Genomic DNA, 27,306 nt, shown 5'->3' with positions numbered 1-27,306 from the left:
GGTCTCAGAACAGTTATAGGAGAGCTATAGGATGCTCCCTTGCTCCCTATTTAGTGCACGACTTAACCTCCAGTGTGCTGTCTGTCTGCACTGGTCTCAGAACAGTTATATGAGAGCTATAGGATGCTCCCTTGCTCCCTGTTTAGTGAATGACTTAACCTCTAGTGTGCTGTCTCTCTGCACTGGTCTCAGAACAGTTATAGGAGAGCTATAGGATGCTCCCTTGCTCCCTATTTAGTGCATGACTTAACCTCCAGTGTGCTGTCTGTCTGCACTGGTCTCAGAACAGTTATAGGAGAGCTATAGGATGCTCCCTTGCTCCCTATTTAGTGCATGACTTAACCTCCAGTGTGCTGTCTGTCTGCACTGGTCTCAGAACAGTTATAGGAGAGCTATAGGATGCTCCCTTGCTCCCTATTTAGTGCACGACTTAACCTCCAGTGTGCTGTCTGTCTGCACTGGTCTCAGAACAGTTATAGAGAGCTGTAGGATGCTCCCTTGCTCCCTATTTAGTGCACGACTTAACCTCCAGTGTGCTGTCTGTCTGCACTGGTCTCAGAACAGTTATAGGAGAGTTATAGGATGCTTCCTTGCTCCCTATTTAGTGCATGACTTAACCTCCAGTGTGCTGTCTGTCTGCACTGGTCTCAGAACAGTTATAGGAGAGCTATAGGATGCTCCCTTGCTCCCTGTTTAGTGCATGACTTAACCTCCAGTGTGCTGTCTGTCTGCACTGGTCTCAGAACAGTTATAGGAGAGCTATAGGATGCTCCCTTGCTCCCTGTTTAGTGAATGACTTAACCTCCAGTGTGCTGTCTGTCTGCACTGGTCTCAGAACAGTTATAAAGAGCTATAGGATGCTCCCTTGCTCCCTATTTAGTGCATGACTTAACCTCCAGTGTGCTGTCTGTCTGCACTGGTCTCAGAACAGTTATAGGAGAGCTATAGGATGCTCCCTTGCTCCCTGTTTAGTGCATGACTTAACCTCCAGTGTGCTGTCTGTCTGCGCTGGTCTCAGAACAGTTATAGAGAGCTATAGGATGCTCCCTTGCTCCCTGTTTAGTGCATGACTTAACCTCCAGTGTGCTGTCTGTCTGCACTGGTCTCAGAACAGTTATAGGAGAGCTATAGGATGCTCCCTTGCTCCCTATTTAGTGCATGACTTAACCTCAATTCTGCATCAGGTTAGTCTAGCTGTTTTCAAATGGAAGAATGTGATTTAAATGGCCCTTACAAAACACAGCCAAATGAACCTGGTGAACCTGAAACATGGCTTCATTTACTAGTCATTCAGTCAACTGGTCGATATTGAAAATATTTCTTGCATAGCATCAAGTCACCATATGCATCCGAACGGCTCTGACAGCGTCCAGACAGAATATGAGTTTAATGGTGTTTTTTTCTCTCATAAGTGCTTGTTCTTCCAGTGTAAACGATCAGACACTCACACCTGCCACGAGGGATCCAAACACAATTGTTTGTGTCTTGTCACTGAGGTAATTAATATGTATCAGTCGATTTAGTCATTTAGCGCGGTTTGTTTTGGAAAGACGGATATAAATCACGTCGTGGAGACGGCGAGTCATAAAGAGAGAAGTCGACAGAGCGAGGGGACGTTGCCTTGAGAGAGAGAACGCCTGTCGAGTCATCGCTTTGATAAGGACACATGCTAATTTCCAAAGCCTTCACGCTGATCTATTGAGATGGATTATTGAGCCGCACATCCTTCAGCGCTAACAGCGACATTTCATTAAGCCTTATCGCTCGCTCCTGGATTTGAAAGGTTCAGTCAGTTCACACAGACGTGCAATTTACGGATTCTGTCATGCACTAATTTTTACCGCTGGCTTTTAAGAACACTCGCTTGTCACGGGCCTCGTTCGCACGCGGGCACAGACGGGCACAAAACCTCCTCGATTTTAAGACTCTCCTGAGTGCACAATTACTGAACAAAGGCTCCGTTCACACCAAAATGAGAATTCTGTCATTATTTACTCCCCCTCAAACGAGATGTTCTTTCTTAGCATCTACAGTTGACAGTCAACCTCCATTAAGAACAAAAACACCATAAAGGTTTCAAAAAAGCACCGTGAGTTCATCATACATGTAGTTTACGGCTCAAACTCTATATGTAGCGTCTCCTGAAGTCAAACGTTAGCTTTGACTCTAATGTCATCTCTTCAGAAGACGTGCAAGATATATAAACTACCTTTGTGTTACCGTAATGGTGTTGTGTTTTACCTCGTATTTGAAGCTGGACGGCACCTGGTCACATTCTGTCATACAGCTTTAAAACAACATGAGTGTGAGTAAATGATGACAGAAGCATTCCTCTAATAAAGAGCAGCAGTTTTAGCTCAAGGACTTTCACAATGAATGACAGATTCAGTATTAACACTTAGTTAAACCTCGAGTGGTGGTGGCGTAGTGGTCTAAGCACATAACTGGTAATCAGGAGGTTGCTGGTTTGATCCCCACAGCCACCACCATTGTGTCCTTGAGTAAGACACTTAACTCCAGGTTGCTCCGGGGGGATTGTCCCTGTAATAAGTGCTCTGTATAATACATTGGTACTCAGAAGGTTGCTGGTTTGATCCCCACAGCCACCATCATTGTGTCCTTGAGTAAGACACTTAACTCCAGGTTGCTCCGGGGGGATTGTCCCTGTAATAAGTGTGTTTGTGTAGTGGGCTAATGCACATAACTGGTAATCAGGAGGTTGCTGGTTTGATCCCCACAGTCACCACCATTGTGTCCTTGAGTAAGACACTTAACTCCAGGTTGCTCCGGGGGGATTGTCCCTGTAATAAGTGCACTGTATAATACATTGGTACTCAGAAGGTTGCTGGTTTGAGCCCCACAGTCACCACCATTGTGTCCTTGAGTAAGACACTTAACTCCAGGTTGCTCCGGGGGGATTGTCCCTGTAATAAGTGCACTGTATAATACATTGGTAATCAGAAGGTTGCTGGTTTGATCCCCACAGTCACCACCATTGTGTCTTTGAGTAAGGCACTTAACTCCAGGTTGCTCCGGGGGGATTGTCCCTGTAATAAGTGCTCTGTAAGTCACTTTGGATAAAAGCATCTGCCAAATGCGTAAATGTAAATGTTTAGCGTATTCTATTCAGTTCTTCTGGGTAATTGTGCTTCAGTCAAATAAGCAGTTTTTTTTAGAGAACTGAAGGTCCCTGAGCAGCACTAACACTCGCCATTGAAACACAATCAATGCCCAATGAAGAATGATGGAGTTGACTCCAGTTCAGTCATTACTGAGGGTTCATTTCAGTCAGGATGTGGCCTTAGAAGCTGTCGTTAGGGTTAGGGTGTGTTTGGGTTTGTTTGCACTTGTGAGAGATCTGAAGGAAGGTCAGTGTGTGTAGGTTGCACCAGGTGTGTTGTGTGTAATCGTGAGCCCCATCTGTAGCACAGACTCGCAGTAAGACAGCTGCCGTCCCCAGCCTGATCTCCACTGGTCCCCTGGGAGCCGTTAGCAGTGTGACCCATTCAGCTCGCTCATCATGCGCCCCTCATCCCGGCACTCCATCATGATGTCAGCGACAACTGTACATCAAACCCAGCTGAACTGATAAGGCTTTTAATATGCTTTTGTCCATGCTAGTTCTCAGCGCTTCTGTGTTCCGCTAACACAGCAGTTTATTACATTTCAAAGATCCACAGCCAGGGTCTGAAATTCACTTTTTAGCCTACCAGCCAAGGTGATTTTTTTAACCCTTTTATACCAGGTGATTAAAACGTACCCGTGCATCCACTGGAAAGCCGAGAGTGGACACCAGGGTCTTGACAGAACTCATATTTTGCCTAGAACTCACAATACGTTAGTCTAGAACTTGTCTAGAACTCATATTTTGGTTAGAAGTAATGAGACATCAGTCTAAAACTCAAACTGTATCTATAATTTATGTACTGTCAGTCTATAACTCATATTTAATCTAGATCTCGTGAAAAGTTGGTCAGTAACTCGTCTAGAATTCATATTTTGTCTAGAATTCATATTTCATCTAGAACTCATGAGACATCAGTCTAGAACTTGTCTAGAACTCATTAAACATCATTTTATAACTTATATTTCATCTAAGACTCATGTGAAGTCTGTCTAGAACTCATCTAGAACTCATAGTTCATCTTGAACAAATGAGACGTCGGTCTACAGCTCATATCATCTAAGTCATGAAGCATCAGTCTAAAACTCCTGTGTCATCTAGAACTCATGAGACATCAATCTAGAACTTGTCTTATGCAAATTGTTTCAAGAACTTATATTTGATCTAGAACTCATGAAAAGTTGGTCAATAACTAATCTAGAACTCATATTTTGTGTAGAATTATAATAAGTCAGTCTAGAACTTGTCTAGAACTCATGATACATCAGTCTAGAACTTATATTTCATCTAAGACTCATGAGAAGTCTGTCTAGAACTCATAGTTCATTTTGAACAAATGAGACGTCCGTCTACAGCTCATATTTCATCTATAACTCATGAGACATCAGTCTAGAACTTGCCTAGAATGCAAATTGTTTTAAGAGCTCATAAAACATCAATTTAGAACTCACATTGTATCTACAACTCGGGAACTGTCAGTCTTAAACTCATATTTAATCTAGAACTCATGAAAAGTTGGTCAAAAACTCATCTAGAACTCATATTTTATCTACAACTCATGAACTGTCAGTCTTAAACTCATATTTAATCTAGAACTCGTGAAAAGTTGGTCAAAAACTCATCTAGAACTCATATTTTGCCTAGAACTCACAATACGTTAGTCTAGAACTTGTCTAGAACTCATATTTTGGTTAGAAGTAATGAGATGTCAGTCTAAAACTCAAACTGTATCTATAATTTATGTACTGTCAGTCTATAACTCATATTTAATCTAGAACTCGTGAAAAGTTGGTCAGTAACTCGTCTAGAATTCATATTTCATCTAGAACTCATATTTCATCTAGAACTCATGAGACATCAGTCTAGAACTTGTCTAGAACTCATTATACATCAGTCTAGAACGTATATTTCATCTAAGACTCTTGAGAAGTCTGTCTAGAACTCATTTAGAACTCATAGTTCATCTTGAACAAATGAGACGTTGGTCTACAGCTCATATCATCTAAGTCATGAAGCATCAGTCTAAAACTCCTGTGTCATCTAGGACTCATGAGACATCAGTCTAGAACTTGCCTAGAATGCAAATTGTTTCAAGAACTCATAAAACATAAATTTAGAACTCACATTGTATCTACAACTCATGAACTGTCAGTCTTAAACTAATTTTTAATCTAGAACTCATGAAAAGTTGGTCAAAATCTCATCTAGAACACATATTTTGTCTAGAATTATAATAAATCAGTCTAGAACTTGTCTAAAACTCATTATACATCAGTCTAGAACTTATATTTCATCTAAGACCCATGAGAAGTCTGTCTAGAACTCACCTAGAACTCATAGTTCATCTTGAACAAATGAGACGTCGGTCTACAGCTCATATCATCTAAGTCATGAAGCATCAGTCTAAAACTCCTGTGTCATCTAGAACTCATGAGACATCAGTCTAGAACTTGTCTAGAACTCATGATACATCAGTCTAGAACTTGTCTAGAACTCATGATACATCAATCTAGAACTTGTCTAGAACTCATGATACATCAGTCTAGAAGTTGTCTAGAACTCATGAGACATCAGTCTAGAACTTGTCTAGAACTCATGATACATCAGTCTAGAACTTGTCTAGAACTCATGATACATCAATCTAGAACTTGTCTAGAACTCATGATACATCAGTCTAGAAGTTGTCTAGAACTCATGATACATCAGTCTAGAACTTGTCTAGAACTCATTATACATCAGTCTAGAACTTGTCTAGAACTCATTATACATCAGTCTAAAACTCCTGTGTCATCTAGAACTCATGAGACATCAGTCTAGAACTTGTCTAGAACTCATGATACATCAGTCTACAACTTGTCTAGAACTCATTATACATCAGTCTAGAACTTATATTTCATCTAAGACTCATGTGAAGTCTGTCTAGAACTCATCTAGAACTCATAGTTCATCTTGAATAAATGAGACGTCGGTCTACAGCTCATATCATCTAAGTCATGAAGCATCAGTCTAAAACTCCTGTGTCATCTAGAACTCATGAGACATCAGTCTAGAACTCACATTGTATCTACAACTCAGGAACTGTCAGTCTTAAGAACTTGAGTTCGAAATTGTTTCCTAATTCCTCTCTCCAAATTTTGTTCAGTGTAGAACTCGAATAGAACTCAGGAGAACCCATCTAGATGTCATGAAAATTCAACTACAGCACTTCAGGATTTTTAAATTCGAGATAAAGTCCCTTAACGGAAATCTCAGAGCTTTAACAGCACACCAGTGAGTCTGGACACGGAGCAGACAGAGGTTTATCTGTTGTCACTTTGATGTTGTTTCCATTCAGCGCCACCGTCTGCTCAGATCTGATCCTCTCAGTAGGACTCTGTTAATACTCTCAGTACAGCCGTCACACTGGAGCTTGAACAGTCACAGCTTGGGATGAAGGTAGTCTTGCTGGTTTTAGCAAGTGAATCAATGGAGTCTTGCTGGTTGAGATGGCTGACAAGGCTTAATCGGCCTGATAGAACCAGCACATCACAATCGGACCACTTGTCATTTATAAAGTTATACAAGTCTCCTGCCCATATAACTCTGCTTTTCAGCAACCAATAAGAGTGCAGTACTCTCACAACTCTGTGTAACACATTTTTCCATGGTGAAATACATTCGACAGAATTCTCGCCAAAAAGCGAAGTCAATGCAAAAAGGTCCTCAGCACACTCCAGGATGTGCTGAAGTTCATCTTGCTCTTTAAACACCCGGTTCATTCGGGACACCTGCAGAAAGAACAGCACAGATTGTGTCACACTTTTAAGATTTCACGGCTGTTTTTATCGTGAATGTCGCAGCTGCCGTGTTCAATCTGACATTGTCTGTGACTTTGTGTCTCTGCTTGTAATGATGATGATGCTGCTCGCAGATTTTCATCTCAATCTGAGTAATAGCACTTATATTGGAGTGAAGAGTATTTTATAAACACTGGAACGCATTTGAAGTGATGCACACTGTAAGAGCTGACCTGAAGTCAGCTGATCGGTGCAGGTACATGAGTCTCTCGAGGCTGTTTTAAGTGATTAAAGATGATACAGAGCGAGCGAGGGGATATATGTGTGGAGGAAATTATCTGAATGGGATTAACTGGGATTATATTGGCAGTGCAGAAGGTCAAACCCATGCTGCGCGAGTGTGTGCGCATAAGTACAAGTGACGCCGTGTTTTCTGTCTATATGACAGCAGGGATCGGTGCAGCGGATGAAAAGGAAAGGCATATTTTTAGGAACGATAATGAAGATAAATAGTGATAAAGTTGTGCAGGTTCAGTTTGTGTGACACGTACCGATCGGTATGGGGACCGAAGATGCGGTTACCATGGTTACAGCCAATAATGAAGAGATAAGAGATGATATGGGATGTTTAATACACAGACACACATTATAGAAAGGCATCGAGTTCAATTCAAACACGCACACGCTCTCGTGTTACTCCGTGATCCGAGAGTATCACCACAGGAAAATGTGTTTTGTGGAAACTGGATAAACTGAATCATGTATCAGAGGAAATATTAATGTTCTTCATGCAGTGCTAGCAGTCAATATTTCCCTGCAGGTGTATTTGGGGGATTCTCAATGGTCAGATTTATAATACAGTATTTACACAATATAAATGAGTTTTTCTTCGCACAGCTCCATCACACAGATGCGGCTGACCTCCGAGTCTCTTTGAACTCCAGCGCATTAGAAACTCTGAGAACAATAGCCGTTCCTCCACACGTCCCTCAAGCCGAAACACGCCGGCGCTCTTTCACTGTTTCCACTTTAATCTCTCAGCGGTGTTCTGGAGCTCGGGTCGCTACCTGGTGCCTCACAAGTCACGTCCAATCACAGTTTCCCAAACGACAGAGTCTGTGACTCAGCACGGAGCATCTCTTGCAGTTTCTCTCATGCAATAATTGCGTCCTGTGGGGAGGCTGATTTTCATTGGGAACACACTTGTGTTATCTGTGCCTCTAATAAATATTCTTCACATTTCAAAACCTGGAAAAATCTATTGTTCATGTCAATCCATTTAAAATGTTTAATTGAATTAATCACAACTCTTGGCAGATATAAATATTCACTGAGCCCCTCAAATAGCAGTAATTCTAAATATAATGATTAAATAATTATCATTAAAATATACATTATAAAAATGCATTACATTATCGTGGCAGAGGAGTTAAGCATTGATAAGACAATACAGAAAGCGGCTTTAGAATGCAATATATTGTTTATTTCCATATTACTGAACATAAGACAATCATTGGCAATCCATTGAGTCCGTTAAGCGTGTTACCATGGAGACGTAGCGCTTGACGAAGCTTCACGCTAATTTCTGCGGCATCCCGCACAACTCACCACACGCCCCACCGAGAGCGAGAACCACATTATAGCGACCACGAAGAGGTTACCCCATGTGACTCTAACCGGGCCATGAGACTCTACCCACCCTAGCAACCGGGCCAATTTGGTTACCCCATGTGACTCTACTCACCCTAGCAACCGGGCCAATTTGGTTACCCCATGTGACTCTACCCACCCTAGCAACCGGGCCAATTTGGTTACCCCATGTGACTCTACTCACCCTAGCAACCGGGCCAATTTGGTTACCCCATGAGACTCTACCCACCCTAGCAACCGGGCCAATTTGGTTACCCCATGTGACTCTACTCACCCTAGCAACCGGGCCAATTTGGTTACCCCATGTGACTCTACTCACCCTAGCAACCGGGCCAATTTGGTTACCCCATGAGACTCTACCCACCCTAGCAACCGGGCCAATTTGGTTAACCCATGTAACTCTACCCACCCTAGCAACCGGGCCAATTTGGTTGCTAAGGAGACCTGACTGGAGTCACTCAGCACGCCCTGGATTCAAACTAGCGACTTAGCATCTTTACTTGCTGAGCTACCCAAGCCCCTATATAGTCAGCTGTTTATTACAAACAGCAAAAAATAAACATTTAATTATGGTTATATGTGCTGACTGGCTGATGCCGCTAGTCTTAAAGAGACAGTACCTATTTAGCACTTGTTCTACATATTAATGTAAATACTTGTTAATAGTACAAATTATGCAAGTAAACTGTAAACATGTAACAAAAATATACATGTAAGACAAGGCCAGTTTATTTATATTGCACATTTCATACAAAAATGGAAAATTAAAATGCTTTACATAAATTTTTTTTTTAAATGGTTGATGGATAACAGCTAAACGCATTCTCTAGATGATTCAAAGCAACTTCCAGTGCACTTATTACAGGGACAATCCCCCCGTAGCAACCTGGAGTTAAGTGCCTTACTCAAGGACACAATGGTGGTGACTGTGGGGATCAAACCAGCAACCTCCTGATTACCAGTTATGTGCTTTAGCCCACTACACAACCACCATATCGTTCTCATGTAAGCAAAATGGACATTGGTTCTCAGGTCATTTTGAGAGAGATTGAACACCAGGACTGGCATTATGCCACCCTAAGGCGTATGAGGTGAACTTCACCATCTCAATTCACTGCCTGTCGTCCTGTCAGTCTGTGGCATTGAAAATCTGCCCTGCTGCTGTCCTTTTGCTGTTTCAAAAGGACATACCGCAAAGAAGAGCTGTCGTCCGTGAGAGAGAGAGAGAGAGAGAGACAACAACAAAAAAAACGTTGGCTGCGTGGCGACGGGCTGCTGGATATATTCAGAATGACTTTGCATGCAGACTCGCAGATTGTTGAAGCACATAATATGTGCAAATCGCTCTACCTCACCTTGAAAAGTCTCTTTTTATTCCACTAGGTGGCGGAAAACACAAGAAAAGATATATTTTCTCTATTACATTCCATCACAATATACAGATGTGTAATGTAGGTGGTGCTCTAATGCATTCACCCTCATTATTTCATTGAATATCTCGGCCTCTGAGTGGACTATAAGGTCAATCTATGGGTCATTAGGAAGCTGAGATCCTCCCCTTTGCAATTTTATTATCAGTAGTCAATAAAATATATTTCCCATGACATGTTTAGCATGATTTTCCTTCAGGATGGCATATTTTGTTTTGGGCATCTAAGATATAACATTGGATTATTCAGTCAAACAAGCTCACAGACAAGTAAAGAATGGCTATTTTATTTATATATGTATTTATTTATTTTTAGAAAACTAACTTAGGTTAAAACAGATGTAAAGTTTTGAGCTATTTGTGGCTTACAGCTGCAGTTATGGGTGGATTAAAGAGACGTTTGTGTGTGATGTCTTACAGAAATCATATTTGACTTTTTGATTCTTTTGAAAATATTTCTTATTGTGGTATTAGGGCAACAAAATAAACAGCACAGTCACATTCCTGAGAATGAGAGCTTTCGTTTGATATATGACTTGCCTAATTAAGTGCTATTTGAAAGACTTCTATATACATATAAATACAGTTATACCATTTGACCACTAGGTGGCGCTTATTTGCGTCGTGAATGTTTTTAGGCCTTATTTTGCTATTTTATGTAACATAAATGCATATGTGATGTTTATCACTGAAACGTTCAGATTCAAAGCTTTCAAATGATACCTCACATGCCTCGTATGTATACGGAGTCGTTAACGTTTTAAGCGTAAACGTTTTTTGCGATATAGCGCCCCCTTTTAGACCCGCCGGTGGGTCAGCAGAGTTTAAGATGCTGTCAAGATAGCAGCAGTTAAACTTTTAAAACCACGTATCAGACACCTGGATATCAAGAATGCAAGAATGCATTCTGTGTGAACAGCCCCTAATTGCTAGCTGGAAGCATTTGTCAAATTAGCCACAATATTTAATAAACAAACCTGTGAGAGGACGTGTAGCACTTAGACGCTAACTGAATTAGTTGGTATTCAGCAGGTTGGAATGAGCGTTTAAATCAAGGGAGTCAGATGTCTACACATCATATGTGTGTGCTGTTGAGTTCATCCATGCAGCTCCATGCATATGTATGACACCAACACGTATGTTTGTACGTACGTATGCATTAATGAGATAAACATCAAACACAAGTATCTGCACGCTGCTGTAAAAACATCTGCCGAAATGCTGAACGGTCTGATTCTCTTGCTTCCCTGCAGGCGCTGATCCACTACAAGGTTTTGTGGAGTTGCGTTTTGTGTTGGAGCCCGAGGACGTGGTGACGGTTCGTGGTGGCGTCCTGCAGCTGGACTGTGAGGCGCGCTCGGATCAGGGCGTTCCCATCATCGCGTGGAAGAAGGACGGCGTTCTCTTGAGCGCGGTGGTGGATGAGCGGAGACAGCAGCTCTCAAACGGATCGTTAGTCGTGCAGAATGTCGTTCACTCCAGACATCATCGGCCGGACGAGGGAGCGTACCAGTGTCTCGCCGCGCTAGAAGGCGTCGGAGCGATCGTCAGCCGAACGGCCAAAGTCATCGTGTCTGGTGAGTAACACCCTTGCTCGAATGGTATTGCATGGCGCTAGCGACACCACGGTCGTGGGTTTGATTCTAAGGAAAACTTTAAAGTTTTAAATCATAAATGTGAGTTTTCTATCAGGGGTTTTTATGCTGGTTTTAAACATCTAAAGTAGTTCAAATCTCATCCATCCATCCATCCATCCATCTTCAACCGCTTATCCGAAGTTGGGTCGCGGGTGCAGCAGCTCCAGCAGGGGGCCCCAAACTTCCCTATCCGAGCCACATTAACCAGCTCTGACTGGGGGACCCCGAGGCGTTCCCAGGCCAGTGTGGAGATGTAATCTCTCCACCTAATCCTGGGTCTTCCCCGAGGCCTCCTCCCAGCTGGACGTGCCTGAAACACCTCCCTAGGGAGGCAGCAAGGGGGCATCCTTACCAGATGCCCTAACCACCTCAACTGACTCCTTTCGACGCAAAGGAGCAGCGGCTCTACTCCGAGCTCCTCACGGATGACTGAGCTCCTCACCCTATCTCTAAGGGAGAAGCCCGCCACCCTTCTGAGGAAGCCCATTTCGGCCGCTTGTACTCGCGACCTAGTTCTTTCGGTCATGACCCAGCCTTCATGACCATAGGTGAGGGTAGGAACAAAAATTGACCGGTAGATCGAGAGCTTTGCCTTTCGGCTCAGCTCTCTTTTCGTGAAAACGGTGCAATAGAGCGAGTGCAATACCGCCCCTGCTGCCCCGATTCTCCGGCCAACCTCCCGCTCCATTGTCCCCTCACTCATGAACAAGACCCCGAGGTACTTGAACTCCTTCTCTTGGGGCAATACCTCCTTCCCTACCTGGAGTACAGACTCCATCGGTTTCCTGCTCTAGTTCAAATCTGACTTTCTAAATTCTACCCGGCAAACTAAAATTCCAGTGTCATCACATTTATATATTAAAGGATTCGTTCACCCAATAATGCAAATCCTCTCATGATTGACTCACCTTTAAGCCATCCCAGATGTGTTTGACTTTCCTTCTTCTGCAGAACCGAAAAGAGGATTTTTATAAGCACATTTAAGCTCTTTTTGTGCATATAATGCAAGTAAACAGGTGCCATCAGTCTGCCGGCTGTTTGACGGTCCAAAAGTCACATTTAGGCAGCATAAAAGTAATCCCCACGACTCCAGTCGATAGTCAAACACATCTGGGATGGGAGTCAATCATGAGAGGATTATCATTATTGGGTGGACTAATCCTTTCAGACAAGGGTTACTATATAATGAAGGTAGATTTGAACTTTTGCCCTGTGTTCTCAGGATAAGTTACATTTCGGGTTAGGCTAGGGTTAAGTTATATTAATAATGTATAGCTAGGTTGTCAAATGTGTTTTAAATGCTGTAATTAAATAATAATAAGGCTATTTAATGGCAGGTTATAAACGTTTCAGTCGCTGTTCAAGCTGACGAGCCAATCAACCTATAGCATGTCAGTTTCACATGTTTATGGTGCCATCTAGTGGTTATTAGTGAAAATTGGCTTCAATGTTTATATCGATCTATTTAAAATGCTTGTGTGGAAAGTGACTCTTATGTTGGGATAAAAATAACAGTAATGATTATATTGTTACTGATATATTAAAATGAGTATTTGCTGAATATAAGCAACTTGTGCTTGATTCAAATATTGTATATTATTATATTGAAAATGCATGTTTTAAATATGATAAAACAGACTTTGATGAATATTTCTCAATCTTCATTACATTACATTCATGCACACCACAAAACACATCACAGAGCCTCTGACATATACTTTCTATAAGAGATATTTAAAGTGTGAACTAATAATTATGTGTATTTTCATATATGCAGCCGCTCTGTCATTATAAAGATCTCATTATTTTACATCACAAGCTATTATGATGATGATGATGATGATGATGTCATCACCATAAGTTCATGAGATCCAGCGAAAACACTTTTACAATTTATCTTTTTTAATTGTCAATATAGTGTTTGGGGCATAAAATACATATTATAAATGTTTATTGAATAAAGAATATTTGATTCATGTTGTATTTATACTGTGATAGATTTCAGTTCATATTTATAGAGCGAGAAGAGGAAGTTCTCAGGGTCAAACTCTCAAATATTTGGTGTCTCTGAAAAGCCCAGAGAGTCCTCCGATAATACCCCAAAATGTACCCCTGTACAAAAATGTCCATAACAAACGTCCTGCACGAAACTGAATGACTGCGCCTCAGGAGGAGAATGACCTTTAAAGCCTAAAGCATCAAATATGATCATAAAATAAAATGTGCAAGTTTATAGTTTTTCTAATGGTACTAAACACACATGATTAATGTGAATCACTTAAACTTTTCTGTGTAGTTTTATCCAGTTTTACAACAAACCCTGAAACATCCACGAAAACCTTATAAACATCTTTACAGCTCAATAGAGAAATTCATGTAAGTGCTTTTATAAGATTATAAACGTCACATTTCTGCATTTAAACCCTACGATAATTGACCCCATTGACTTCCATTGGAAGTGTCTCACTGGAACAGTTTACTTTAGTGGTAATCGACATTATGCCTCAAACTGAGCTTAATTGTATTGAACCAGGAATATTAATTTAAATAGACTATTATTGGACATACAAGACTGTTTGATGGCAGGTTTCCGCTGTGACAACTTACCCCATAGGAGTCACGAGTCTGTATATAAATTGACTTTCAAAGGTAATATTCACTGAAACAGCAAGTCTAAAACATTGTTGGATACATGTCAATTATTCTTAACACATTTAATTACTTGACATTAGTCTGCAGACACACACACGTTTGTGTTGTACTGAGAATATAATTTAGAATAATTTTGTTCTTAAGCGTATGAGCTCTTCTCCCAGAGACGCACACACACACATACACACACAAACAAACACATATATACATACATACACACACACACACACACACACACACACACACAAACAAACATACACATATACACACACACAAACAAACACAAACATTCACACACAAACAAACATACACATATACACACACACAAACAAACACACACACACACACACACACAAACAAACATACACATATACACACACACAAACAAACACATACATACACACACACACATATATATATATACACAAACAAACTCACACACACATACACACACACACACAAACAAACACACACATACACACACAAACAAACACATACATACACACACACACAAACAAACACACACACACACACACATACACATACACACACACACACACACACAAACAAACATACACATACACACACATATACACACACACAGACAAACAGGCTCACACACAAACACACACACTGACAAACCCGCCCACACACACACATACACACACAAACAAATGCACACAAACACACACAGATAAACAGGCTCACACAGACACACACAGACAAACCTGCCCACACACAAACATACACACACAGAAATGCACACACACACACACACGCAGACAAACAGGCTCACACACAAATGCACACATACACAAACACACACACATACCCACCTGCCCACATACACACACACACACACACACACACACACAGACAAACCGGCTCACACACAAACACACACACAAATGCACACAAACACATACACACACAAACCCACTCGCCCACACACACAGACAAACCGGCTCACACACAAACACACCGACACACACACAAATGCACGCTTACTCTGTGGGGAAGATAATTTGATTAAATTTGATATTCTCATGCAGGTTCATTATCATACCATTAAACATAAGCAGCACGTCCTGTTTCACATTAATAACATAATATATGCACCAATATATGCACCGTATGACCCCTTCACTCTTCTGACCTTTGACCCTCAGCATGAGATTACTGCGGCGTTCTCTTCACACAGACCCGCAGAAGGCCATGTGCATCTGTAACACACATTCAGACAACGCGGGCGCTCGTGTCTCTTTACGCCCGCTGTGATCTGGACTCGCACTAAAGGTGGTTTCATTCAGGTCAGCTGCGGCCCACAAACACCATCTTGACTCGTGGCTGGAGAGATGTGTTTCAGACGGGCAAGAGAGACATTTTGAGTCGGCACTTGACCCCAGATGGCTAGTTTGACCTCTCGGAGGGCGGCATATGCGGTTATCTCAGACCATTAACTGAAAGTCACTTTCAATCGGCACTTTAAAGATGGGCCAGTTGGCAGCGTTTGTCAGGCAACAGGTCTTTAATCGGGTGATTTGGAGTGTGGCAGCACTGCTAGGAATGAGGCAGACACCGGTCGAGTACTTTGGCTTTGAAATCGTCCCTTTGAAACACTGAATGAGTTTCAAAAGGCTGGTTACGAGCAGCAGTTATTATCGGAAGATATTTGGGGGAGAGAGAGAGAAAATAAAAGTGAACACTACCCTGTAGAGAGACATCAAACTCTCAGAGCCGACAGGCCATTCTCAGCTCTCCTCTCGTCCGGTTGCACTTGTTCATGCTTTACGCTCTTGTAGCCGGCGTGTAAATGCTCTGCGGGCTGCAGATAACGCTCACGTGAACGGCCCATTTCACTCTGTGAGGGGAAAATGCCGTGCGGTCGTTTCTAAATGAGCAGGACCCATTGTGTGTGAGAGAAATATGAATAGGAGAAGAGGAAGATCATTTACTGCATGCTAATAGAAATCATTTGCTGGTGGAGTTCTGCGCTATCTCGCCACCTTTCTCGCGCTGGCTAGTCTTTGTGTGTAGGGACAGACATTGCATGGTTTTAAAATATTCTGCTTCCTTAATGAATCCATCAACAATTCTTTTAGTAATTTTGGGGAAAACATGAACGGTGGTGAACTCTTTGGAATTAGCTGCTTTTTTGCATTAATTGCATTAATCAAAGGCACAATGTGCTTAAGATAACAACACACAAATAATTATAATCTTTCATGTCTTTACTGAACACATCCCATTAAACATTCACAGTGCTGTGGAGAAAGTAAGTGACCCCTTGGATTGAATAACTGGTCGATCCTCCTTTGGCAGCAATAACCTCAATCAAGCCTTTCTGATAGATGCGGAATAAACCTGCGCAACGTTCAGAAGGAATTTCGGACCATTCTTCCTTATTCCATATTGTTAGGATGTCTGGTGTGAACGGCTCTCTTGAGGTCATTGCACAGCATCTCTATTGGGTTAAGGTCTGGGCTCTGACTGGGGCACTCCAAAAGGTGGATTTTCTTTTTTTAGTCATTCTGTCGTGGATTTACTTTGATGTTTAGGGTCTTTGTCCTGCTGCATAACCCAACTTCTACTGATCTTCAGCTGGCACACTGCCACCCTGATATTATCCTGTAGATATCTTGATAAACTTGGGAATTCATCTTTCCCTCGATGATGGCAAGCAGTCCAGGCCCCAAATCATGATGCCCCCTCCACTGTTCTTCACCGTTGGGATGATGTGTTCATATTGGTATGCGGTGCCCTTTTTATGCCATACATAGTGCTGCTGTTCTTCCCAAACAATTCAACCTTTGTTTCATCAGTCCACAAATATTTTCCCAGTAGTGTTGTGGAATGTCAAGATGGTCTGTAAACTTTAGGCATGCAGCAATGTTTTGTTGGAAAGCAACGGCTTCCTTCATGATGTCCTGCCATGAACACCCGTTTAATGTTTTCTGTATAGTAGACACATGAACAGAGATGTTAACCAGCTCCAATGATTCCTTCAAGTATTTATCTGTCAATCTAGGGTTCATTATTACCTCACTGTTCATTCTGTGGTGTGTCCTTTGAGTCATCCACTAAGAGTGAGAGTACCTATAGTACTAAATCATCTCCATTTATAGATAGTTTGTCTAACTGTGTACAGATGAATATCTAACGGCCACTTCTAGTGAGAGTACCTATAGTACTAAATCATCTCCAATTATAGACAGTTTGTCTAACTGTGTACAGATGAATATCTAACGGCCACTTCTAGAGAGAGTATCTATAGTACTAAATCATCTTCATTTATAGACAGTTTGTCTAACTGTGCACAGATTAATATCTAACGGCCACTTCTAGAGAGAGTGCCTATAGTACTAAATCATCTCCATTTATAGACAGTTTGTCTAACTGTGGACAGATGAATATCTAACGGTCACTTCTAGAGAGAGTACCTATAGTACTAAATCATCTCCATTTATAGACAGTTTGTCTCACTGAGGACAGATGAATATCTAACGGCCACTTCTAGAGAGAGTACCTATAGTACTAAATCATCTCCATTTATAGACAGTTTGTCTAACTGTGTACAGATGAATATCTAACGGCCACTTCTAGTGAGAGTACCTATAGTACTAAATCATCTTCATTTATAGACAGTTTGTCTCACTGGGTTAGGGTTAGGGTTAGTTAGATGAATATCTAACGGCCGTTAGATGAATATCTAACGGCCACTTCTAGAGAGAGTACCTATAGTACTAAATCATCTCCATTTATAGACAGTTTGTCTCACTGTGCACAGATGAATATCTAATGGCCACTTCTAGAGAGAGTACCTATAGTACTAAATCATCTCCATTTATAGACAGTTTGTCTAACTGTGGACAGATGAATATCTAACGGTCACTTCTAGAGAGAGTACCTATAGTACTAAATCATCTCCATTTATAGACAGTTTGTCTCACTGTGGACAGATGAATATCTAACGGCCACTTCTAGAGAGAGTACCTATAGTACTAAATCATCTCCATTTATAGACAGTTTGTCTAACTGTGTACAGATGAATATCTAACGGCCACTTCTAGTGAGAGTACCTATAGTACTAAATCATCTCCATTTATAGACAGTTTGTCTCACTGTGGACAGATGAATATCTAACGGCCACTTCTAGTGAGAGTACCTATAGTACTAAATCATCTCCATTTATAGACAGTTTGTCTCACTGTGAACAGATGAATATCTAATGGCCACTTCTAGTGAGAGTACCTATAGTACTAAATCATCTTCATTTATAGACAGTTTGTCTAACTGTGGACAGATGAATATCTAACGGCCACTTCTAGAGAGAGTGCCTATAGTACTAAATCATCTCCATTTATAGACAGTTTATCTAACTGTGTACAGATGAATATCTAACGGCCACTTCTAGTGAGAGTACCTATAGTACTAAATCATCTCTATTTATAGACAGTTTGTCTAACTGTGAACAGATGAATATCTAACGGACACTTCTAGAGAGAGTGCCTATAGTACTAAATCATCTCCATTTATAGACAGTTTGTCTCACTGTGGACAGATGAATATCTAACGGCCACTTCTAGAGAGAGTACCTATAGTACTAAATCATCTCCATTTATAGACAGTTTGTCTAACTGTGTACAGATGAATATCTAACGGCCACTTCTAGAGAGAGTACCTATAGTACTAAATCATGTTCATTTATAGACAGTTTGTCTAACTCTGCACAGATGAATATCTAACGGCCACTTCTAGTGAGAGTACCTATAGTACTAAATCACCTCCATTTATAGACAGTTTGTCTCACTGTGGACAGATGAATATCTAACGGCCACTTCTAGAGAGAGTGCCTATAGTACTAAATCATCTTCATTTATAGACAGTTTGTCTCACTGTGGACAGATGAATATCTAACGGCCACTTCTAGAGAGAGTACCTATAGTACTAAATCATCTTCATTTATAGACAGTTTGTCTAACTCTGGACAGATGAATATCTAACGGCCACTTCTAGTGAGAGTACCTATAGTACTAAATCATCTTCATTTATAGACAGTTTGTCTAACTGTGGACAGATGAATATCTAACGGCCACTTCTAGAGAGAGTGCATATAGTACTAAATCATCTTCATTTATAGACAGTTTGTCTAACTGTGGACAGATGAATATCTAACGGCCACTTCTAGAGAGAGTGCATATAGTACTAAATCATCTTCATTTATAGACAGTTTGTCTAACTGTGGACAGATGAATATCTAACGGCCACTTCTAGTGAGAGTGCCTATAGTACTAAATCATCTTCATTTATAGACAGTTTATCTAACTGTGTACAGATGAATATCTAACGGCCACTTCTAGTGAGAGTACCTATAGTACTAAATCATCTCCATTTATAGACAGTTTGTCTAACTGTGAACAGATGAATATCTAACGGACACTTCTAGAGAGAGTGCCTATAGTACTAAATCATCTCCATTTATAGACAGTTTGTCTAACTGTGGACAGATAAATATCTAACGGCCACTTCTAGTGAGAGTGCCTATAGTACTAAATCATCTCCATTTATAGACAGTTTGTCTAACTGTGGACAGATGAATATCTAACGGCCACTTCTAGAGAGAGTGCCTATAGTACTAAATCATCTCCATTTATAGACAGTTTGTCTAACTGTGGACAGATGAATATCTAACGGTCACTTCTAGAGAGAGTACCTATAGTACTAAATCATCTCCATTTATAGACAGTTTGTCTCACTGTGGACAGATGAATATCTAACGGCCACTTCTAGAGAGAGTACCTATAGTACTAAATCATCTCCATTTATAGACAGTTTGTCTAACTGTGGACAGATGAATATCTAACGGCCACTTCTAGTGAGAGTACCTATAGTACTAAATCATCTCCATTTATAGACAGTTTGTCTAACTGTGGACAGATGAATATCTAACGGCCACTTCTAGTGAGAGTACCTATAGTACTAAATCATCTCCATTTATAGACAGTTTGTCTCACTGTGCACAGATGAATATCTAACGGCCACTTCTAGTGAGAGTACCTATAGTACTAAATCATCTTCATTTATAGACAGTTTGTCTCACTGTGCACAGATGAATATCTAACGGCCACTTCTAGTGAGAGTACCTATAGTACTAAATCATCTTCATTTATAGACAGTTTGTCTCACTGTGTACAGATGAATATCTAACGGCCACTTCTAGAGAGAGTACCTATAGTACTAAATCATCTCCATTTATAGACAGTTTGTCTAACTGTGGACAGATGAATATCTAACGGTCACTTCTAGAGAGAGTACCTATAGTACTAAATCATCTCCATTTATAGACAGTTTGTCTCACTGTGGACAGATGAATATCTAACGGCCACTTCTAGAGAGAGTACCTATAGTACTAAATCATCTCCATTTATAGACAGTTTGTCTAACTGTGTACAGATGAATATCTAACGGCCACTTCTAGTGAGAGTACCTATAGTACTAAATCATCTCCATTTATAGACAGTTTGTCTCACTGTGGACAGATGAATATCTAACGGCCACTTCTAGTGAGAGTACCTATAGTACTAAATCATCTCCATTTATAGACAGTTTGTCTCACTGTGCACAGATGAATATCTAACGGCCACTTCTAGTGAGAGTACCTATAGTACTAAATCATCTTCATTTATAGACAGTTTGTCTAACTGTGTACAGATGAATATCTAACGGCCACTTCTAGAGAGAGTACCTATAGTACTAAATCATCTCCATTTATAGACAGTTTGTCTAACTGTGGACAGATGAATATCTAACGGTCACTTCTAGAGAGAGTACCTATAGTACTAAATCATCTCCATTTATAGACAGTTTGTCTCACTGTGGACAGATGAATATCTAACGGCCACTTCTAGAGAGAGTACCTATAGTACTAAATCATGTTCATTTATAGACAGTTTGTCTAACTCTGCACAGATGAATATCTAACGGCCACTTCTAGTGAGAGTACCTATAGTACTAAATCATGTTCATTTATAGACAGTTTGTCTCACTGTGTACAGATGAATATCTAACGGCCACTTCTAGTGAGAGTACCTATAGTACTAAATCACCTCCATTTATAGACAGTTTGTCTAACTGTGTACAGATGAATATCTAACGGCCACTTCTAGTGAGAGTACCTATAGTACTAAATCATCTCCATTTATAGACAGTTTGTCTAACTGTGTACAGATGAATATCTAATGGCCACTTCTAGAGAGAGTACCTATAGTACTAAATCATGTTCATTTATAGACAGTTTGTCTAACTCTGCACAGATGAATATCTAACGGCCACTTCTAGTGAGAGTACCTATAGTACTAAATCATCTTCATTTATAGACAGTTTGTCTAACTGTGGACAGATGAATATCTAACGGCCACTTCTAGAGAGAGTACCTATAGTACTAAATCATCTTCATTTATAGACAGTTTGTCTAACTGTGGACAGATGAATATCTAACGGCCACTTCTAGTGAGAGTACCTATAGTACTAAATCATCTTCATTTATAGACAGTTTGTCTAACTGTGGACAGATGAATATCTAACGGCCACTTCTAGAGAGAGTGCCTATAGTACTAAATCATCTTCATTTATAGACAGTTTGTCTAACTGTGGACAGATGAATATCTAACGGCCACTTCTAGAGAGAGTGCCTATAGTACTAAATCATCTTCATTTATAGACAGTTTGTCTAACTGTGGACAGATGAATATCTAACAGCCACTTCTAGTGAGAGTACCTATAGTACTAAATCATCTCCATAGACAGTTTGTCTCACTGTGAACAGATGAATATCTAACGGCCACTTCTAGTGAGAGTACCTATAGTACTAAATCATCTTCATTTATAGACAGTTTGTCTAACTGTGGACAGATGAATATCTAACGGCCACTTCTAGAGAGAGTGCCTATAGTACTAAATCATCTCCATTTATAGACAGTTTATCTAACTGTGTACAGATGAATATCTAACGGCCACTTCTAGTGAGAGTACCTATAGTACTAAATCATCTCTATTTATAGACAGTTTGTCTAACTGTGAACAGATGAATATCTAACGGACACTTCTAGAGAGAGTGCCTATAGTACTAAATCATCTCCATTTATAGACAGTTTGTCTAACTGTGAACAGATGAATATCTAACGGACACTTCTAGAGAGAGTGCCTATAGTACTAAATCATCTCCATTTATAGACAGTTTGTCTAACTGTGAACAGATGAATATCTAACGGACACTTCTAGTGAGAGTACCTATAGTACTAAATCACCTCCATTTATAGACAGTTTGTCTAACTGTGGGCAGATGAATATCTAACGGACACTTCTAGAGAGAGTACCTATAGTACTAAATCACCTCCATTTATAGACAGTTTGTCTCACTGTGGACAGATGAATATCTAACGGCCACTTCTAGTGAGAGTACCTATAGTACTAAATCATCTCCATTTATAGACAGTTTGTCTAACTGTGGACAGATGAATATCTAACGGCCACTTCTAGTGAGAGTACCTATAGTACTAAATCACCTCCATTTATAGACAGTTTGTCTAACTGTGGACAGATGAGTATCTAACGGACACTTCTAGTGAGAGTACCTATAGTACTAAATCACCTCCATTTATAGACAGTTTGTCTAACTGTGGGCAGATGAATATCTAACGGACACTTCTAGAGAGAGTACCTATAGTACTAAATCATCTCCATTTATAGACAGTTTGTGTAACTGTGGGCAGATGAATATCTAACGGCCACTTCTAGTGAGAGTACCTATAGTACTAAATCATCTCCATTTATAGACAGTTTGTCTAACTGTGGACAGATGAATATCTAACAGTCACTTCTAGAGAGAGTACCTATAGTACTAAATCATCTCCATTAATAGACAGTTTGTCTAACTGTGGACAGATGAATATCTAAAATCTTCCAGATAACTTTCTAACCCTTTCCAGCTTTATGCAAAGCAACAGTTCTTGATCGTAGGTCTTCTGAGATCTCTCTTATGCAAGGTATGGTCCATGTCAGCAGATGCAAAATGTTTGTGTGCTTTTTATAAGTCAAAGTACCTCCAACTCACACCTCCAATCTTTTTGTGGTAGTAATGTCTAATGTCACACTATAAATGCTGTCGATTGAGCTGCACTTGAATTTGAACATGGAACATTCCAATAACAGAACCAAACATCATGAAAATCATGCAGTTCTAGTGTTTTTAGTATTATTTAAAGAACCTTTACAAACTCTATCGATTGGCCTGTTTTCATTGGACATATTCTGAAAGTGTAAATAAATTCTGAGGATTGTGAAAATCACATCTCCTATTCAGAGTGTCACTTCAATGATACATAGACACAAATTCGAGTCGTCCGCAGCCGCAAGAAATATAATTTATGAAGTGAAGGTCAGTTTAAAACACAGATCCGTCGCCCCAAACACTCATATGACTCACAGTGTGTATGTGTGTTGTGCTGTAAGTGCGCACAGAGCTATGAGAGCAGTGCATTGTGGGTCATTAGTGTTGAGTGACATCTATAACCTTTCCTGTGTTCATCTGAAGAGCACAAACCAGCATTTAACCAGCGCTGTTGAGAAACACCAGCCGCTCTGAACAAACCTTGACTCACTGAATCCCTCTGAGATGATAAAACATGCCTGAGAGCTTCGGTGTCTGCAGTAAAAGAGTGTTCAGTCAGAGTGCCAGACACTCGTCTCCACTGAAGGACATCGCCGAGTCATTCTGTTCTCAGAAAGAGCCGTTCCACACTTCGTGAAAATTTCAGGATGTTTGGAGTATTTGAACCATTTAATAGATAAGTGTGGTTATAAAAGGACAAATATTTACAGACAGATGAACATAAACCTTTCAACAGGGTTAAAGGGGTTGTTTAAGCTGAAATTTAAATTCTGTTATATTGGCTTGCCCTCAAGTTGTTCCAACCCCGTGTGAATTTCTTTCTTCAGTGGAACTCAGAAGGAGATGTTTACCAGAATGTTCACACTGCTCTTTTTAATATAATGAAAGTAGACCGTGACCAGAGTCCATCAAGCTCCTAAAAGAATAAAATAAACATTCATAAAAGTATTTTTAACTTTTAAAAGTGCTCTTTTTATGCCATACGTAGTGCTGTGTGTTCTTCCCAAACTATTCAAACTTACATTCATCAGTCCACAAAACATGTTCCCAGTAGCGTTGTGGACTGTCAAGATGGTCTTTGGTAAACTTGAGGCACACAGAACCCTTGGATATAATAACTGGTCGATTCTCCTTTAGCAGCAATAACCTCTATCAAGCCTTTCTGGAGAGAGTACATATAGTACTAAATCATCTCCATTTATATACAGTTTGTCTAACTGTGGACAGATGAATATCTAACGGCCACTTCTAGTGAGAGTACCTATAGTACTAAATCACCTCCATTTATAGACAGTTTGTCTAACTGTGGACAGATGAATATCTAACGGCCACTTCTAGTGAGAGTACCTATAGTACTAAATCATCTCCATTTATAGACAGTTTGTCTCACTGTGGACAGCTGAATATCTAACGGCCACTTCTAGAGAGAGTACCTATAGTACTAAATCATCTCCATTTATAGACAGTTTGTCTAACTGTGGACAGATGAATATCTAACGGCCACTTCTAGAGAGAGTACCTATAGTACTAAATCATCTCCATTTATAGACAGTTTGTCTAACTGTGGACAGATGAATATCTAACGGCCACTTCTAGTGAGAGTACCTATAGTACTAAATCACCTCCATTTATAGACAGTTTGTCTAACTGTGGACAGATGAATATCTAACGGCCACTTCTAGTGAGAGTACCTATAGTACTAAATCATCTTCATTTATAGACAGTTTGTCTAACTGTGGACAGATGAATATCTAACGGCCACTTCTAGTGAGAGTACCTATAGTACTAAATCATCTTCATTTATAGACAGTTTGTCTAACTGTGGACAGATGAATATCTAACGGCCACTTCTAGTGAGAGTACCTATAGTACTAAATCACCTCCATTTATAGACAGTTTGTCTAACTGTGGACAGATGAATATCTAACGGCCACTTCTAGTGAGAGTACCTATAGTACTAAATCACCTCCATTTATAGACAGTTTGTCTAACTGTGGACAGATGAATATCTAACGGCCACTTCTAGTGAGAGTACCTATAGTACTAAATCATCTCCATTTATAGACAGTTTGTCTAACTGTGGACAGATGAATATCTAACAGCCACTTCTAGAGAGAGTACCTATAGTACTAAATCATCTCCATTTATAGACAGTTTGTCTAACTGTGAACAGATGAATATCTAACGGCCACTTCTAGTGAGAGTACCTATAGTACTAAATCATCTCCATATATAGACAGTTTGTCTAACTGTGGACAGATGAATATCTAACGGCCACTTCTAGAGAGAGTACCTATAGTACTAAATCATCTCCATTTATAGACAGTTTGTCTCACTGTGGACAGATGAATATCTAAACTCTTCCAGATAACTTTGTAACTTTTTCCAGCTGTCGTAGGTCTTCAGAGGTCTCTTTCGGTCCATGTCAGTAGATGCTTCTTGTGAATTGAAAACTCAAAACGTTTGAGTGCTTTGTATAAGTTTTAGAAGCTCCAAAAATGTAAATAATGAGATTATCATCATTTCGGGGTGAACTATTATTTATTATTTAAAGTCACTCATAATTTATTCATTGATAAATTTCCCTTCCATCGCATCTTTTTTTCATACACCTGTCTCATTTGTAATTGTATATATTCAAATATAACATATCAAGATGCGTCATGTCAGGTTTAACAGCAATGCCGACAAACATCTTTGAATGTGTCTTGTATCCAAATGTTTGAATTATTGGAAACGTGAATGAGATTTGAGAGCTTTGATGGAGGGGAAGATTATTGATGACTTGGGACTTGAGGTCTGTTCTTTACACAAAGCTATTGTATGGCTTCAAAACAGCCATATGGACTACATTAAAGATGTTTTATGGGTCTCAATCTTGTTTTTTTTTTATGTGTTTATCCTAATTTGTCATTATATGGACAAGAGCAGTTGTACCATTCTGCTTAACATCTCCTTTTGTGTTCGACTGAAGAGAGAACGTCATATGGGTTTGGAACAACATAAGGGTGAGTTCATAATGACTTAATGTGCATATTGTGGCTGTATCACTAAGTCAGAAAGCAGACAGTCCTCAGTGACGGGTAAGAGAGTATTTGTGTGGAGAGAAATGACCTTTTAAAGAGTAATAGAGTGTAAGTTCATGACCTTTACCCGACCTTGACCGTGAGGGCTTGTCACTAATCCACACTGGAGAGAAAAACAATTTGCCCAAATCACCCACAAAGACAGCGGAGGTGTTAATCAGATTACACGTGTGTCAAACGGCTCACTCTGCCTCCACTCACATGTAATCCATTTACCATCATAAAAAGTCATTGTCAGTACCGGCGCTCCCTATAAGCAGCAACTCCATAGGGAGGCACCATCTTAGCCAATAGGAGAGAAGACGGGAGAGCTCACGTGATCTCTCTCTCTCTCTCTCTCAGCTCCTGCAGTAACGGAAAGATGGATGAAAGGCTAATTCTTGCTGTTAGCAATGTTCCAGTGCTCTATGATATAGATATGGTATATCCAGCCGCAGATAAACCGCCGCTATGGCAAAGAGCATGCCTTGTTTCTCGCTCATCTTTGATATATTACATTACATTTACATTTATGCATTTGGCAGACGCTTTTATCCAAAGCGACTTACAGTGCAATTATTACAGGGACAATCCCCCCGGAGCAACCTGGAGTTAAGTGTCTTACTCAAGGACACAATGGTGGTGACTGTGGGGATCAAACCAGCAACCTTCTGAGTACCAATGTATTATACAGAGCACTTATTACAGGGACAATCCCCCCGGAGCAACCTGGAGTTAAGTGTCTTACTCAAGGACACAATGGTGGTGACTGTGGGGATCAAACCAGCAACCTTCTGAGTACCA

The 27,306-nt window shown here is 40.3% G+C and overlaps 1 protein-coding gene and 2 long non-coding RNA genes across 4 annotated transcripts in view; 1 reads left to right on the top strand and 2 right to left on the bottom strand.

The window, feature by feature from the left end:
* LOC127625758 (uncharacterized) overlaps positions 1-830 on the bottom strand; it is a 49,166-nt gene extending 48,336 nt beyond the window's left edge. For both annotated transcript variants that reach the window (XR_007968361.1, XR_007968362.1), the window contains exon 1: positions 527-830. This is a non-coding gene — a long non-coding RNA (uncharacterized LOC127625758). The remainder of the gene's footprint in view (positions 1-526) is intronic.
* dcc (DCC netrin 1 receptor) overlaps positions 1-27,306 on the top strand; it is a 368,503-nt gene that overhangs the window by 110,466 nt on the left and 230,731 nt on the right. Inside the window, exon 2 of the mRNA XM_052100624.1 lies at positions 11,233-11,556. Within this exon, the coding sequence (XP_051956584.1) occupies positions 11,233-11,556 (324 nt within the window). The remainder of the gene's footprint in view (positions 1-11,232; positions 11,557-27,306) is intronic.
* Positions 18,386-25,649, bottom strand: LOC127625751 (uncharacterized). Its single transcript, XR_007968360.1, has 3 exons — positions 25,559-25,649; positions 19,982-20,239; positions 18,386-18,433 (listed from the first exon to the last, which is right to left on the bottom strand). It is a non-coding gene; the product is annotated as an uncharacterized LOC127625751 (long non-coding RNA).

The sequence above is a fragment of the Xyrauchen texanus genome, chromosome 3 (assembly GCF_025860055.1).
Source record: "Xyrauchen texanus isolate HMW12.3.18 chromosome 3, RBS_HiC_50CHRs, whole genome shotgun sequence".
Classification (NCBI taxonomy): Eukaryota; Metazoa; Chordata; class Actinopteri; order Cypriniformes; family Catostomidae; genus Xyrauchen; species Xyrauchen texanus.
Note: the sequence above shows the minus strand (reverse complement) of the source record. Positions and strands in the feature narration are given on the sequence as shown.